Source organism: Fonsecaea multimorphosa, assembly GCF_000836435.1.
Source record: "Fonsecaea multimorphosa CBS 102226 unplaced genomic scaffold supercont1.7, whole genome shotgun sequence".
Classification (NCBI taxonomy): Eukaryota; Fungi; Ascomycota; class Eurotiomycetes; order Chaetothyriales; family Herpotrichiellaceae; genus Fonsecaea; species Fonsecaea multimorphosa.
The window spans coordinates 60,387-75,854 of record NW_015971641.1 but is presented as its reverse complement, the minus strand read 5'-3'; the positions used below and the strand labels follow the sequence as shown (position 1 = coordinate 75,854).

At 51.9% G+C, this 15,468-nt stretch overlaps 7 protein-coding genes across 7 annotated transcripts; 4 read left to right on the top strand and 3 right to left on the bottom strand.

Moving 5' to 3' along the window:
* Nucleotides 1-1,147: 1,147 nt before the first annotated feature.
* Z520_04245 (uncharacterized protein) lies at nucleotides 1,148-2,359 on the bottom strand (the record flags this gene model as incomplete). Its single annotated transcript, XM_016774755.1, has 2 exons — nucleotides 1,148-1,977; nucleotides 2,074-2,359. 2 exons carry the CDS (start codon nucleotides 2,357-2,359, stop codon nucleotides 1,148-1,150), a joined length of 1,116 nt encoding a protein of 371 aa, XP_016633735.1.
* A 560-nt stretch (nucleotides 2,360-2,919) lies between these two features.
* Nucleotides 2,920-4,228, bottom strand: Z520_04244 (uncharacterized protein; the record flags this gene model as incomplete). Its single annotated transcript, XM_016774754.1, has 3 exons — nucleotides 2,920-3,635; nucleotides 3,681-3,956; nucleotides 4,009-4,228. The coding sequence occupies 3 exons, from the start codon at nucleotides 4,226-4,228 to the stop codon at nucleotides 2,920-2,922; spliced, it is 1,212 nt and encodes a 403-aa protein (XP_016633734.1).
* Nucleotides 4,229-4,435: 207 nt separating this feature from the next.
* Z520_04243 (uncharacterized protein) lies at nucleotides 4,436-5,749 on the bottom strand (the record flags this gene model as incomplete). The annotated part of the gene is made up of 3 exons (XM_016774753.1): nucleotides 4,436-5,175; nucleotides 5,232-5,403; nucleotides 5,462-5,749. The coding sequence occupies 3 exons, from the start codon at nucleotides 5,747-5,749 to the stop codon at nucleotides 4,436-4,438; spliced, it is 1,200 nt and encodes a 399-aa protein (XP_016633733.1).
* A 916-nt stretch (nucleotides 5,750-6,665) lies between these two features.
* On the top strand, nucleotides 6,666-10,171 carry Z520_04242 (uncharacterized protein; the record flags this gene model as incomplete). The annotated part of the gene is made up of 3 exons (XM_016774752.1): nucleotides 6,666-6,832; nucleotides 6,885-6,975; nucleotides 7,031-10,171. 3 exons carry the CDS (start codon nucleotides 6,666-6,668, stop codon nucleotides 10,169-10,171), a joined length of 3,399 nt encoding a protein of 1,132 aa, XP_016633732.1.
* A 707-nt stretch (nucleotides 10,172-10,878) lies between these two features.
* On the top strand, nucleotides 10,879-11,679 carry Z520_04241 (uncharacterized protein; the record flags this gene model as incomplete). The annotated part of the gene is made up of 1 exon (XM_016774751.1): nucleotides 10,879-11,679. The coding sequence occupies one exon, from the start codon at nucleotides 10,879-10,881 to the stop codon at nucleotides 11,677-11,679; it is 801 nt and encodes a 266-aa protein (XP_016633731.1).
* Nucleotides 11,680-12,214: 535 nt separating this feature from the next.
* Nucleotides 12,215-12,872, top strand: Z520_04240 (uncharacterized protein; the record flags this gene model as incomplete). Its single annotated transcript, XM_016774750.1, has 3 exons — nucleotides 12,215-12,374; nucleotides 12,426-12,562; nucleotides 12,660-12,872. 3 exons carry the CDS (start codon nucleotides 12,215-12,217, stop codon nucleotides 12,870-12,872), a joined length of 510 nt encoding a protein of 169 aa, XP_016633730.1.
* Nucleotides 12,873-13,840: 968 nt separating this feature from the next.
* Nucleotides 13,841-15,035, top strand: Z520_04239 (uncharacterized protein; the record flags this gene model as incomplete). The annotated part of the gene is made up of 2 exons (XM_016774749.1): nucleotides 13,841-13,960; nucleotides 14,010-15,035. 2 exons carry the CDS (start codon nucleotides 13,841-13,843, stop codon nucleotides 15,033-15,035), a joined length of 1,146 nt encoding a protein of 381 aa, XP_016633729.1.
* Nucleotides 15,036-15,468: the final 433 nt, after the last annotated feature.

Sequence of the window (15,468 nt, the reverse complement as noted above, 5' to 3'; positions counted from 1 at the left end):
ATGTCGGAGGACTTTGGAGGCGGCTATGCAGGAGGGACGTTGCAGATCGGAAGCATGCAGCGGTGCGCCCTGGTAGTGATTTGTGGTGGACGGTCGGGTTATGTATGGAAATGAAGGGTCGGCTGAAGGACCTGAGGCGACGGGCGCGTAAGAGGGTTGTGAAGCCGAAACTAGCAGAAAAGTTGGATGCAGAAGTATCACAAAATTGTATAGAAGTAGAAGAAGCCCTGGTGAGGTTTGGGCAGATACTGGATATCATCCAGAGTAAGAACTAAAGCGCACAAAGGCTAGGCAGAGACTGAGAAAGCAACAACGACTTTGATGTCGCTAGCAAAGCAATACAAGGTTGGTCCGGGCAAGGACAAGGCTGAGCTGCGCTGAAAATGAGTCGGAGCCTAAGGCAGAGACCAACTTGAATGCAGTGCGGCGCAACTCCCCTCCGCCATCGACTCTTGGCACTTCAAGTTGGTGGCCGCCCCTTGCCGCCTTCTGGCTGCAGCTTGACTCTTTGAGGCTGAACACCTACAGCCTGTCCAGGTTTGTATGTATATGGATTCATGAGCATGGCTAACGGGGGATTTTGAATTGCCATCATCAACGTCCTTGGGTTTTCAAGGCGGAAAGAAGTCGGGGGTAAAGTCATTCTGGCACTTGGACTCAGATCAAACATCCCAATACTAAATTTAACCACTACATGGCACCAAATCCTGCTCGTATAATCTACATATCGTCCTATTCCTGCCGGATCCACTGCATGCTCTGGATGCCTCACTGCCTGTCTTGTGGTTTAGACCCAAGATTTCATCGTTTGCTGTCGCGATAGTCCGGCGAAGTGGCGCTGAAACCCCAGTATATCTGCAGCAGACCGCTGAGTATCGGAGTATTTGATGACCGGCGCAAATTGGTTGGTAAGGCTTGGAATGTAGCCAGTCTGACAACTCCGTAGTGCGATTGCTGGAACTCCAGTGCCCGCTAGGGACCAGACTGCTATCCACGAGATGCATTGACATGATCTGCTCGACAGTTATCCTTTCAGCGAGAGAGATATGTGCGAGAGAATCATCACACAAGCCGCTCGAGGCAGAAGCGCCTTCACCGAACGCCGCTTGGGACCTATAGTAGTATCGTCCTCGTTGATATGTGCACATCACCCTTGCGCAGGAGTGAAAGGTATTTGCGGTTTCGGACCCGTGTTCTGGTTTTGCGCAGCTGCTTGTGCCATTGCTTTGTTGATCGCCGAGTGACTCGCCTCCGGGAATAGAGCATTCAACTTTTTATACAACTCATTCACCTGCGGCAAGTGAGGTGGGGGAATCATTATTGCTGGACCCGAGGGCAAGGCTCCGTTGACCTTCTTTTTCGCATCCGCAATCGCAGCTAAATAAGATAGATTGGCCTGTAGGCGCCGCATACATTCTGCATACTCTTGTGATGGTGGCTTCGACTGAGGCGTTCCCCCCGCCGATTTTGGCGGCTCTCCTGGGCTGTTGGTAATGGCATTGGCCGGATCTGTTGCTGATATGGGCGAGGTAGGTGATTGTTGTCCCTGAGTCAGTGTGGTTCCCGCTTTTCCCTGCGCCTGTAATGATACAACCTCTTGGAGCAAATGGGTATTGATCTCCAATAATACCGTGACTCGTGCTCTCTCTCGCGCAGCAGACTGTGGTGAGACTGCCGAGCCAGCGCTTGTTTGTTGTTGTTGTTGTTGTTGCTGCTGCTGCTGCTGCTGCTGCTGGGGAGTAGCGCGTGCCACTTGTGTCGCATTCTGTATCTGGGCTTGTTGAGCCAAAGTGGAACTCGATTGCCCTTGATGTGCCATATTTGTTGCCATATTCATATCCAGCGGCGCCGGCGCAGACGTAGACGGTAAGGACTGAGCAGAGGTAGTTGCCCTCTGTAAATGGGCGGGACTCGACGCCGGGTTGGTGCCTTGGGTCACTGGGACAGGGATAGGAGTTTGCCCATTGGAGGGATGTCCTGCTTGGTAGTGAGTACTCTGTCAAGCTCATGATTCCGCGCTCAGAAAGGAAGTGATATATCTTTGTGCATGATCTCCGAAAGACTTCCACTAACCTTGGGACTGTGGGCTATAGCTGGATCGACTCTCCGGGCGCGACAGTGCGCCAACCTGGGCGGGATGTTGTTGGTAGAGCTGGTGAGAAAGAGGTTGCTGCGCCTGATGAGGGTAGGATAAGGGCCTTTGCATCTGGTTTGGGATCATGCCCGGCTGGAATGGAGTCTGGGCATGGTCAAAGGGAGTTCCGGGAGGGATGGCGTAGCCGGCATTGGGCTGGGAATTGCTGAAAGCGTATGGCCCAGGGCTCTGAGAAACGTATATGGGTAAGGCGGGGTTGTTCATGGCTGTTCTGGAAGTGCTAGCAGTCGTTTGATTGGGCCCGTGAACTAACTAATGAATTTCGTGAAGATGCGAACGAAGCGTAGCGTAGCCTTGAAGCAAACGTGGGTTGATGCGGTGTGCGTGTTTTGACTAAGGCAGGGTGGCGCTGCGGTTCTGGTGGAGTGGGTAGCGGCTGGTCGCCGCCAACAACTTTGGACACCAAGCACTGGCACCCACCAAGAATCTCAAGCCGAAACCAGCTAAAAGCCGGCGCTGGGCGTCACGCGGTCCGTGGCAAAGAGGGGCCTTGACAGGGATCAGGCACTGATGGCACTGGAACTCCGAAGGCAAAGGGGACTGGTGACGGGAGGCTGATGCACGGTTGGTCAGATCGATGACCACTTTGTTTGACCAGAGGGTGTGCATGGCTTTCGTACCTAGTGACAATTGAGAAGCGCACCTAGAAGAGGGTGTGCGGTGAGAAGCAGCAAAAGAACAAACCCTCGTTAGTAGCCACAGTGCAGTACCTCGTACAGGGCAGAAACCACAAATCCTGCTGTCAAATTGGTGCTGCATCATCTCTATTTGCCCCTTTTCTTCTTCATCTCTTCTATCCATTGAGGTGCCAATGACACAGGCACCACGTAAATCCTGACCAGCCCGTCCACCACTTCCGTCTTCCCGTTGGAGAGCGCCTCCAGCAAAGTCAACTTCTTGCCAACCTTCATCAGCCCACCGCTGATGGTATCCATGTAGCAGTCTACTGTCGACTGTTTGTATTCGTTCTTGCTATCCCACGGCAAGGGCAGAATGTAGCTCAGGTGATGGGTGATGGCATCTTTCTCGGCCCAGGCTTTGATCAGGTCGGTCTGGTTATGCATCGGATAGAGTAACATCACCGGGAATTCCAGCAGACTGGTGGGCGATAGAGGATCTGGTGACAGTCGAATGGTCGCGTCTTCCAAGTTTGGAGGCTGTTTAGACCCACGGACGATAATCTTCTTCGCCTTCAAGGCCGCCTCCAACACCTCCTTCTCTTGCTGTTTCCTTCTCAACTCTGCCAAGCGGCGGCGGTCTTCTGCCTCTTTGACTTTCATTCTGCTTCTTATCTGCTCCAGCAACTTCTTCAAGGCTGTATTGTCAGGATCGAGTTTGAACCCGCGGGATGCGACATCTAGCGCTTCGAGAACTTTGTCAAGGGCGAGCAGGGCGGAGGCCGACCTGTAATGCGCTTTGATGTTCGAAGGGTTGATACGCAGTGCAGCTGCACTGTCCAGGGTGGTCGACCGATAGTTTTCTGACCTGTTAGCATGCCTTCCATGCAAAAGTCGGAATATCCTACTCAGCTCCAGATTGCAACGAGCTCGGTTGGCGTATAATTGTTCGCTGAGCAGGACTCGCAGCTTCTCCTCCGCGGCCTGATCCTCAGCCTTGTCCCACTTATCCTCGTCCTTGTCCGCTAGGACTGCAATCCCTTTGGTGTAAAATTCTTTGGCGTCTTTCCATTTCTTCTCTGCGACCATTTCATTCCCGCGTTCTTTAAATCCCTGTGCCACTTCCGCCTTCGTTCCCTCGTGCTGCAGGGCTTTGATGGCGTCAAGCATAATATTCTCCCCATCTGCAGACCATTGCTCAGCCAATTGCATGAGCAGCCGTACGTTTGGGCCTACCGTCGCTAGTCGCTTCGTCAAGACTGTTCATGAAGAGCGGGGTTTTGCTCATGTCCTGCACGATCTCCTCGAAGCTTTTGGAAGACATCTGGTTTTGTGACGGACCAGAGGCCGAGATGTGCTGATCGTACAACTCCTCGATTGAGGGTACATCTTTAGGCGCATCATTGAGATTGACACGCTCGTCGAAGTCATCTGGAAGTTCTTCTATCCGCGACATGACTGCATACAGGGAGACAGGTGTCTTGATAGGGGGCGACCGTGATATATCTGGCTCGCTGGATCTTAGAAAATATCAGTGCGGGGAAAATAAAAGTGGGAAAGACGAAAATCATTCTGCCAGTTCTCTACCACCACTGCCAATTGCCATAGATACCTGAGCGTTTCCTGGACCAATGCAGAAACTTATATATATTGTTACAATTTCTCAATAACTCCTAGGCAGCTCCAGTACCTTTTCGCTCACGAAGTTCAGAATCATCTCTCGGCTGATTGGGGCGATCCTGGGGACAAAGATCTCCCTCATATATCTCTCCACATCATATTCCATAGCATATCCCATACCGCCGTGGGTCATGACCGCTCTCTCACAGGCTTTGAAAGCTGCCTCTGCCGCCAGATATTTCGCACTGTTGCATGCGACACCGACCGCATGAGGACTGATGCTGGTATCCGTTTTGCTTTGATCGTACAACCGAGCTGCATGATAGGCGGCTAACTTGGCGGCTTCCAGATTCATGTATGCGTCAGCCAGGGGATGTGCAATGGCTTGGTTCTTCCCAATGGGTCTGCCAAAGACGACTCTCTCTCTAGCATACTGTGCGGCTTTCTCAATGGCTGCATAGCCAAGTCCGAGCGCTTCTCCCGCCAAGAGACATCTTTCAGCGTTCATTCCATGCAAGATGATCTTGAAGCCTTGCCCCTCTTCTCCCACGAGAGTGTTCTCTGGCACCTCATAATGATCGAAGAAGACTTCGTTGGCATCGACAGCCCTTCCACCCATCTTCTTAATTTTTTTGAGCTCCAGCGCAGGGTTCGATCTGTCGATATCGATACAAAACATAGACAGGCCTTCGCTCGGCTTCTTCACCTCTTCCAAAGGTGTTGTTCGAGCAAGGAGGATCATCTTCGAAGCGACCTGTGCACAGGTGATCCATATCTTTTGTCCTGTAGTCGGTTAGGAACATTTGTTCTTGTGTTCAAATATCTTGATCGCTTCTTACCATTGATGATGTATTTGTCTCCCTTTCGTGTGGCGGTTGTCTTTAGCCTTAATGTGTCCAGCCCAGTGTTCGGCTCAGTCACACCAAAGCATACTCTCCATTTACCGCTGACAATGTTCGGTATCGTAGATTGCAGTTGTTCTTTGTTTCCAAATCTGGCAAGCGGTTGTGTCTTTAGACCTGTTAGAAACTAATGACCTTTACTTACAGGAGCGAGAGAATAAGCTGACAGCATAGACGTTACCGTGAATAGACTGAGCACCTGCCATGCCTGCCCCGGATTGAGATATTGTCTGTAGCATCATGGTCGCTTCCGAGATACCCAGTCCCGCACCTCCAAATTCTTCTGGAAGAGCAATACCAAGCCATCCGTCAGCTGCCAAAGCAGCATGCAACTCCTTGGGATCGGTTTCAGTTTGGTCATGCTGTTGCCAGTATTCATTCGAAAATTGAGCACAAATCTTTTGAATAGCCTCGCGCACGCTCAGCTGCTCTTCAGTGAAACAGCTTGTCTCCATGATCCTGCATTTCCCAGTTGCGCAAAAGTGCCTTCTTCCGTGGTTGAAAGATACTTGTTGCCATAACCGAGGCTGAGAGGAGATGGCTGACCGAGTCTTGGAACTTAGCTGTCGTGATAGGCGGTTAAAACAATGTCTGGTGGGCATGATGGCAGCTGGACGATGCGAAGGGTGCTACAAGGCTAGGACTGCGACGATGGTATCTGTAGAAACGAGCGTCGCTACGTGAGAAGGACGATTTGAAAGACCTATTATGAAGACAGGGACCATTGGAGACACTCCGAGATCGCTGCCTTCTCCAACTAGGCCAGCAGTGGGTGAGGAGTGCTTTAGTCTGGGGATTCCCAACCCAACCAATCGCTCTTCTCTGGCGGTGTCTCGGAACGACAAGTCATTGATTTTCGAGACGGAGCATCTCGGAACCGGGGCGATGCGGTCAACAATCCGCCGTACCGCGGCGGCGTCATGCCAGCCTCCTGCATCGCCCCTTCCCACTATTGGGCTCTGGTTGAGATGTCTGTGAGAATGAACCATTCTCAGCCTGCGGGTTTGACTGCTGGACTTCGTGGAAGTGGGAACACGAGATGCAATTTTGGAAGAGTACGTATGGAGTAGTAGACTTCCAAGGTTGACACTGCAGCTGAATGTAGCAGGAAATAGCCAAACCAGTCACGTGAATGCGTGCTCCACGCTAAGACCAACGCGGCTGTAACCAAAACACACGAACCTGGAAAGATTCCCGCCATGATTGACCTCGTCTCTCACCTCACAATCAGCTGTTGCCCGCCCTCTATCCTGCCCCTACAACAATGCACTTCCTTGATCCAGCAAGACGTTATTAGGGGAGCCTTGACGCCAACGCATTCAGCAGACCAAGATTTCTGTCCCCATTTCCACGTCGACTTCGCCGAGCACAATGACCACCAAAGGTACGACGGTCGGATCAGTCTCCTGGATCGCAGCCGAGAAGGAGAATGCTTTGAGTCTTCTACAGAATGAAAAAGAGGAAGTCATATACCCGGCCCAGCACCAGCTCGAATGGCTCAACGAGCATATGTCCGAGATATTCAACAAGAGCCACCTGTATGTCCAATTCAGAAACAGCCGTGTCTGCAGGGATGCTGACCTGAAATAGTGATGTCGCCAATGTCTTCAAGACACCCGGAAAGCTTCGAGGGAAAACTCCTCGCACGGCGAGGAAACGTCACGCCCAAGACGCACGAATAGTAAGCAGAGTCTTAGCTCCCCTCCGTGTGACAGCATCTAATGCCTGTGCTGCAGCCTCTGAGCGACGTCTTTTCAACGAAACCGTTACCACGACAGAGTCCTCAGAAAAGAGCAGATCAACCGAAACTGCGCTTCGAAATCTCAATCGCAACCGATCAAACACAACAACCCCTCAAGTCACAGACCGATTCAGGCTACCACACCGCAAGCCAGGAAGATGTGGATATCGGCCCACAGCCTTACCCGAGCGACGGGCCAGAGAGAGTACTCGAAGAATCTCGTGACAATACAGATACGACTTCAGAACATAATATGGACGAGGCAATGGAGGAAGGGCACCGTACTACCGAAGGATCCTTTCATTCAGCAAAAGAAGACCAAACAACGAAGATAGGTCCCGAGGTGGCTGTAAAGGGAACTGCGCCTCAAAGCGTAGTGCTGGATATTCACCAGAGCGATAATATCGAAGCGACAAACGAGCGGCAAGCAGAAGTACACCCTGAGCTGGATGACATTGGATCTCCTTCCGATGAATCAACTCCCGAAAGACCTTTGGTAAGGAAAAGTAGTCTGACATTTGCTGCGTTGCCTGCACGAGAGCCGTTGAAATCGAGTATTGGTACCAGAATCTCACGAACAAGCCATATCGACCAAATCCATCGACCGCCGTCAAGTGCTTATGGTTTTCGACCAAATGTCCCTTCAAGTCAGGCAATACAGCACTCGCCCCATGATGACAACAAGGATGTTGAGATGGACGATGCAGACGACGATGAAAATGACTCGAACGTGCAGATTTTGGGTCACGATGACTCTGAGAGCGAAAATCAAGTCACCAAAGCGCACTCTAAATTCTCAACACAAAGACTGCATGAGAAAATCGACATGCTTGGGAAAGTCCCTCCCCCACGACCCTCCAAGTCAATCCCTTCGGCTGTCGTCCTGTCGGACATGAAGCAGCTGAACGAGCAGCACCAGAAACCCCAGAATGAAAAGCAACCACAGGTTGCGAATGATGACGACGACGACTGGATCAAGCCGCTGACCAGTCCAGAAGCTGCCAGTTCATCTCCTTTGAAGACCGCAATGCCCACAGAATCAGATAGTGAGGAGGAATTTGATCTCCGGGCTCCGGAACTGATTGCGCACGATGAGCGCATGAGAACTCCCGTTCGCATGTCGCCGGGTCCTGGTAAGATGATGCCAGGCTTTGGCCACACCAAGTCTGCTTCAACCGCCACCTTGGCTTCACCTGCAAAGGCATCCATGGCACCTCCGCCAAGCCCGGCGAAATCCATATCAGTGTCAAATCCAACTCAGAGCATAACAACTCCACAAGGCTCTCCGAGGCGATATCTCGATCTAAGTGCTTCCAAGTCCAAGTTGCAATCTATCATGAAGACTGCCAAAGGCCTGTTCACTAGCAGTGCAAGCGTGTCAGCCGCGGCCAAATTGGAAACCTTGTCTCCCAATGCCCTCAAGGTGGCTTCGAATGCGATGCCTGGAATGTATCCGAACCTCAACGCTATGATTGAAGATAAGCCCTTACCTGCAAGCCCCGCGAAAGAGACGAGAAAGACCCGCAGTTCCACGGAGAGAGAAAGAGAGGAGAAGCGAAAGGAAAAAGAGGTCCACTTAAAGCAACGGATGGATGAGCAACTGGAGAAGGCGCGGGAGGAGGAGAGAAAGAAAGTCGCGGAACAAAAGCTCGCACGTGAACAGATGGCCAAAATCGAGGCTGAACAACTTCGCCCTTCAAGCCCAAAGCAACAGCCTGTCGAACAACAAGACTCGATCGAATCGGCAGCAAGACCAAGTCGGCCAATAAGACTGGGAAAAGACCACCCTATGAACAAAGCTAAGCCTGCACCAGTATCCATACGGGTCGGGACACTCTCTCAACGAATGCCAGCCAGTACCTCGCAAGTGGCTGCGAATACCCAGGAAACTCTGGCTGCGGAGCCCAAGCGCCCAGGATTAAATAAAAAGACTAGCACTGCCTCCTTGCAATCATCCACATCGACAACCGTGAAATCCTCGGTCCATCCGCCTCAGAAGCCAAGAGCTTTGCTTGCAGCGGAACGCAAGAAAGAACAGGACGAACGAGAGGCACAGAGAAAGCTCGAACAGAAGCGAGAACTGGAGCGCAAGCGAGCAGCCCAGCAGGAAGAGGCGCGCAGGCAGGAACAGAGGCAGCGTGCGGAGGCAGAGAAGCGTGAACGAGAGCGAGTTGCGGCAGAACAAGCGAAGCGACAGGCTCAGCAGCAAGCTATTGAGCGCAAACGTCAAGAGACGGCCAGAAAAGCAGAACAGCAACGGTTGGAGCGTGCTGCCAACGAAGCTGCCCAGATTAGACCTTCCTCGCGTCTTGGTGGTCAAACCACTGGTCGACCATTACTCAACCACCCCCTGCCCACCAATCCCGCGAAGCCTGCAAAGCGACCACTGGAGGAAGAACAGGGCACCGTTCGTCCCCAAAACTCAAAGTACGGCTTCCCGACTTCTCAAGGCGACACGAAGAGACGGAAGACTGAGGAAGAAACCGTGACTGAAACTCTTCCACGTCCTGTTGTTTCTGGTGCACCCATCCGGCAGTCACAGCTTGGGAAGAAGGCATCGATCTTCAATCATAGCACATACACGCAAGCACAATCCTCGACGTATGTGGGCCAATTCCCCCAACCTCCCAGCCGAGCCGCACCTCCACAGATGCAACAATATGCCACAGGCGGAAAGATCCCCTTTGCAGATGCCCCTAACCCACCAGCGCATACGAAAACTCCGGTGTCGATCATGCAACAAAAGACGATCCAGACAGTCAAGTCTTCACCGCAGTATCCTAACGGGGACGCCATTCATCTGCCCGAAATTCCAACCGACTCGGAGGATGAAGAATCAGACGACGACGGCAATGCATTCCCGATTCCTGATTGGGCCACGCCGGGCCATCTTACCGAGCAACTCATGCGGCAGGAGGGAATGGACGGAGATGCAGTGTTTGGGCCAATCGCACCATTGAAAATAGAAGAGATATTCTCCAAGGGCAACAAGGATAGATTAAAACGGCTCCGAGACCGGACTAGCAGTGCCAATTGGGCACTTAGTGGCGATGGGCTGACGCTCGAAGAGGTCAAGGCGGATCGAGAACAGCGAGAACGTATGAGGCTGGAGGGTGGTTGGAGATATGGCAATTAAGAGGAATCCAAGCGGAGAGCAATATTGTCTCTGGTAGGATTTGATGTTTCACGAATTGGCGGTCTTTTGAGCCAGGAGCATCTTGGAGGTAGCATACTGCTTTGGTTGGCGTTGTTATGCACGAACGGATCAAAAGCCAAAGGACGTATAGGAACTGGCTGTATTGTCAGCTTGACTAGAGGTTTCTGACGCCATAGATTCTTGGACCTGGTCCGGGCAGTCAATACATTGCAGGTTCCCCCGGGCCGTGATCCAACTTTCTCTGTCTCTCGTTCTTGAAAGACGCAACGAGGATGAAGTATCATTGTGTACTTCGGAGCTAAATTTCATTCGCCCACATAATCCGGAAGAGTGGCCTTCGACATCTATTTCTTGTAGCGCTCGAAGGACTTACAGTCTGATGAAAGTGTCCGTATGCACGGATAATCATGAATTGCTATCAGAATTGACTCGCGACTATCTAGACAATTAACCGAAGGGAAAAGACTGGATACTTGTATATAGACCTGCTTTGGGACTGGTGGGCGTTCGAAGACCCAATGACGCCATTTTTACCGCATACACCTAATGTGCAGCGCCTACCTAGGTAGGTAATGGTCCTGTGTTTCTCGCCTCGAAACTATAACCTCGTCTCCCTTTGCTCTTCTCTTTGAGTGTATCTTGTCTGTGCTCGAAGATTTTTAATAATAATCGTATTGTGCTCCAAGATGGCCTCATATGCATCGCGGTCATTTGGCCGTTCATTGACTCTGACGCTTCGGGGCCGAGGAGTGCCTTCACTCGGGACGAAACCATTTTCATTGGCGAAATGCGCTCGGGCATATTCTATGTCTGCAGAAAAGCAGCCTCGCCTTCGTCTTGGAAGCATGGCACCAAACTTCCAAGCCAAAACCACACATGGCGATATTGATTTCCACAAATTCATTGATAGCTCATGGGCTATATTGTTTAGCCACCCGGCCGACTTCACCCCGGTTTGTACCACGGAACTGGGAGCGTTTGCCAAGTTGAAGGATGAATTCGAGAGGCGAGGAGTCAAGATGATCGGCCTGAGCGCCAACGATCTCAAAAGTCACGACAAGTGGATCAAGGACATCAATGAGATCTCCAGGACGAACCTGCAATTTCCTATCATTGCAGACGCCGATCGCAAAGTGGCATTTTTATATGACATGGTGGATCAGCAAGACCTAGACAATATCGACGAAAAAGGTATTGCATTTACCATTCGGTCTGTCTTCATCATCGACCCAGCCAAGAAGATCCGACTGATCATGCTCTACCCTGCCTCAACTGGCCGGAATACAGCTGAAGTCCTCCGGGTCATCGACGCACTCCAGCTTGGTGACAAAAAAGGAGTAACGACACCGATTGACTGGGAGATGGGGCAGGATGTGATTGTGCCTCCTTCAGTTTCCACCGAGGACGCGAAGAAGAAGTTCGCTGATGTTAAGGAGGTCCGTCCATATCTGAGGTTCACCACGGGCAACTTGAACAATCCTCATTAGAAGATATGTTGAGGGGATAGTGAACACGAGCTTTATGTATCTAGGTATAGAGCGTCGTCAAAAGGGGATATTGTATTCAGACCGTAACCTCTTTGTCCAGGTAGGCATCTAGTTAGTAGTAGCAGTGGTAGTAATAATAGTAGGTGATAAAGGCAGACTCGGATGAAGCGAGGGCCAGCCTCATCCCGAGCCAGATCGGAGGTAACGGACAAATCGGAGCAACCAGAGCAACAACACCATTTCCCTCCACTTTGCAAGTCACCCCCCACGCTGCATACCTAGGTTCAAACGTGAAGCTCCTCAAGTCACTTGCTGTTCTGCAAGTAAATAAAGCAAATAACTCTTTTCAACAGTGCTGTCGCCGCCTCAGCCAGCTTCCAATCCCTCCTCCACAACGATCTCCCATTCAATCTCGAAATCCTCCTCAACTCCCTCGAAGATACCCTGACCACGAGGAGAGTCCTCTCCCTCCTTGTCCAGTTTGAGGACCAGAACCGCAGCCTGGGTGGCAGCTCCGGTCATACTTCCTGCCAGTATGACTGCTACATCAGCGGCTGCTGTGTTGCTCGGCAGGCAGTTGAAACAGATGCAGTCAGACAAAGATATACCGGGCATCAGTTGCGGGCTTGTGGACAACAATGTCTTCGAGTGGGAAGTCATGCTCATGATCAATGACGACTGTAAATACTACGGCGGTATGAATCTGCAATTTCCAACGGTCCCACGGCTAGCTGACGATGGCTCAGGAGGATTCTTTCGTGCCCGCTTGTCCTTCCCTCCAGAATACCCTCTGATGCCTCCCAAATTGAAGTTCGAAACCCCAATATTCCACCCTAATGTCTATCCGAGTGGTGAAGTCTGTATATCTATCCTGCACCCTCCAGTAAGTGTCCCTGTTCTTCCAACCAACTCGTCCTGCTTGGTGGCAGCAGTGCAATCCCACTTCAACAATGGCGGCGCAGGCTAATACACTTTCGAAGGAGGATGACCAATACGGGTATGAGTCGGCAGCAGAGCGATGGAGTCCCGTACAAAGTCCCGAGACGATCCTGATATCTGTCATCAGTATGTTGAGTTCCCCGAACGACGAGTCTCCCGCGAACGTGGACGCAGCCAAGATGTGGAGGGAAGATCCCAAAGGTTTCCGGAGAAAGTGTCAACGAATCGTGAGAGAAAGCTTAGGGGACGAGTGAGTGCTTGCTGGCGCACGGACAAAGTGGACATTCTGGAGCAGGGCGAGATTGCATCGCATAATGGGATGGTGATACATGGGATGGCTGTACGGGCATCCAGATATGGCGAAATGGGCTATCTATTATTTGCTGCTGGTGTTCTGCATAGCGCGTCGGCCGCGTCGACTTCACGTATCCTGGGAGATGATGATATGTCTTGCATTGCAACAACATGAAGGAGCGATATGGTATCGGAGCGAGTGACTGGATAGCCTAGGTAGTTGGCAGATATTTCGCTGAGGGGCTGCTATGTGCCGTTCAGCTCTGGCAAGCGCCTAGGACATCAAACACTTCAATCTCCTAAACAAAGAAATGGAGATGGGCTCGCCCTCTTCCCAGAGCGGAGTGGCCGTGCAGCACAAAGAACCCAGGAGTGTCAGCAACTTGTTTCACTTCAGGTGGGTTTCATCCTCGTTGGGACAGCATGCCATGTTAGGCCCAAGCTGAACAGGAGGGAGAACAAATCGTCCAGCAGCAGAGGCAAATCCGATACCTGGTTACAGAGTTATCCGGATCCAGATAGAACTCTGCGAGTCCTCAGGCCGGTTGTGCAGAGAGGGCTCTATATTTCGGTCATCATGCCGAGTACTGTTCAGCTGTGCCTTGGACAGAATCGCCCCCTGTGGCTGTGCTTGTTCGTCGTGTTGGAAACGCGGCAGCCTGAGTGACGCTGATTTGCTGCCTTCGGAGTCGGCGGAACATGGAATGTCTGATCCATCCGCTTGTTTCACCCTCGACGAGTCGACGTTCGCTGCTCGACCCCCCAATAAAGAACCGTCAATCTCACCAGACCGAGTTCCCTCTTTCATTCTTTATCCTTGATTCTTTCTTCCTCCTCAACCGTCCTTCTCTTCATTCCTCCATCTATCCTCATCATGACTCTGTCTACGCACCTTGTTCGCCGCGGCGTGGAAGCCGCCCACCGTGGTATGATTGCAGCCACGGCTGGGCTGGAGGAGCCCGCAGGAGGCGAGCAACCTCGAGTCTCACCACTGGCTGCCTTGATCTTCGTCCTTTCTAGTCTGGTTTTCATTGCCCTTCTATTTTCTGTAAGTGTCTCTGCTCTACAGTCTCGGATGCACATTAACGAATCTACAGGTTGGTTATACCTACGGCCACTTGCTGCCCATCCTATGCATGGTTGAGAGCCCTGAAACCGAAGCCTACGTTCCTGTCGGCACAATAGAACCGACTGACCCTCCCGCCTACTCTGCAAACCCTGCACCCAAGCCCACACACGGCCAACCCGAGGACCTCGAGGACGAGTTGGATGGCGATGCCGAAGTTCTCCTCGTCCGCAACAAGCCCTACACAGCCTCGATCCGCCAGACCATTCAGCACCTCCGAGCTCGAGCTGGCTACTGGTCTCGATTCCGCGGCTTGTCCATGTTCTTTGCATGGAACATGATTTGTGGCCTCCTCATCTCCATCATCGCAACCATCTTCCCCAACCGACTGGGTGTTGCCTTTGCTGCCATTGTCGCCGAAACTGCCCTTGCCACATTCCACATGGCCTGGGTACACATTGTCATTTCTGAGCCTAGCGAGAAGAGATGGTACAAGCGCATTCCTTCCATTCGAACCTGGCCCAAAATAGCCCCCGCTGTTGCCTTGTGGGCAACCACCCACCAGGTCGTATCCATTCTGCCCATGTTGGTTTGTGGGTCATTTGGGTCGCTAAAGCACATGGAGAATCCGGACTATCAGCCAGGTCGCAAAGATCTTTACGCCGTGGGCGGCCAGGGAGTTCTAGGATTCTCTCTGATGGTTGCCTTATTCGTGCTCCTCCAAATCCCCGCCACCGTCACCCTGGTCCGAGTCGCAGCGTCAATGCTCCCAGAGGAGGATGAAACCATTGTCCCATTTGACCGCACATTTGGCGGGAAGACTACTCCCGCTATCATTGGCGGACAAGGCAAGATTGGCTTAGTCGAGGCGTGGAGAAGTTTCCCTTGGCAGAGTCGAATGCGGTTGCTGAGGTTGATGGCCAAGGTGACACTCATCTTCCTTGCTTGCTGGCTCCTCTTCACCATTATTTTGGTCGCTGAAGCTCACATCTTGTTTGGGGACAAACTGGGCGAGGTGATGAAGACGGTACACGGGATCACGCGCGGCCATCAGTGAGCAGGAGGATTACCTGGGAGCTGAGTTTGCTGCACGGGACTCAGACTCCTTACTTCGTCATTGCACGAGATATATGTATACTACAGGAAAGGAGGCGCTGCAATTTGGCTCGGGAAAGCTGCGGTAGCATGGTGTTGGTTGTATATTTTTGGAAAGTGATAATTATAAAAACCAAACCTACCTAGTACCTAGGGAAACCAGCTTGAACGCGTCTACGCTTTGTATCGGGCTCCGAGATTCGCCCAGACGAAATTACCGGAGAACGAAAACATCTCGGGGCATTCAAAGAGCCTCTGTAGCCATATTCTCCACGGCTGGAGGGCACCGTGAGGCGAAGGAAGCAGGACCGAACCTCGGCTGACAACCTCCGGGGAATTTGTGGCTTTTGCTCCGTTCACCCTCGCATGCTTTTGAATTCGGCGATTCTCAAGGC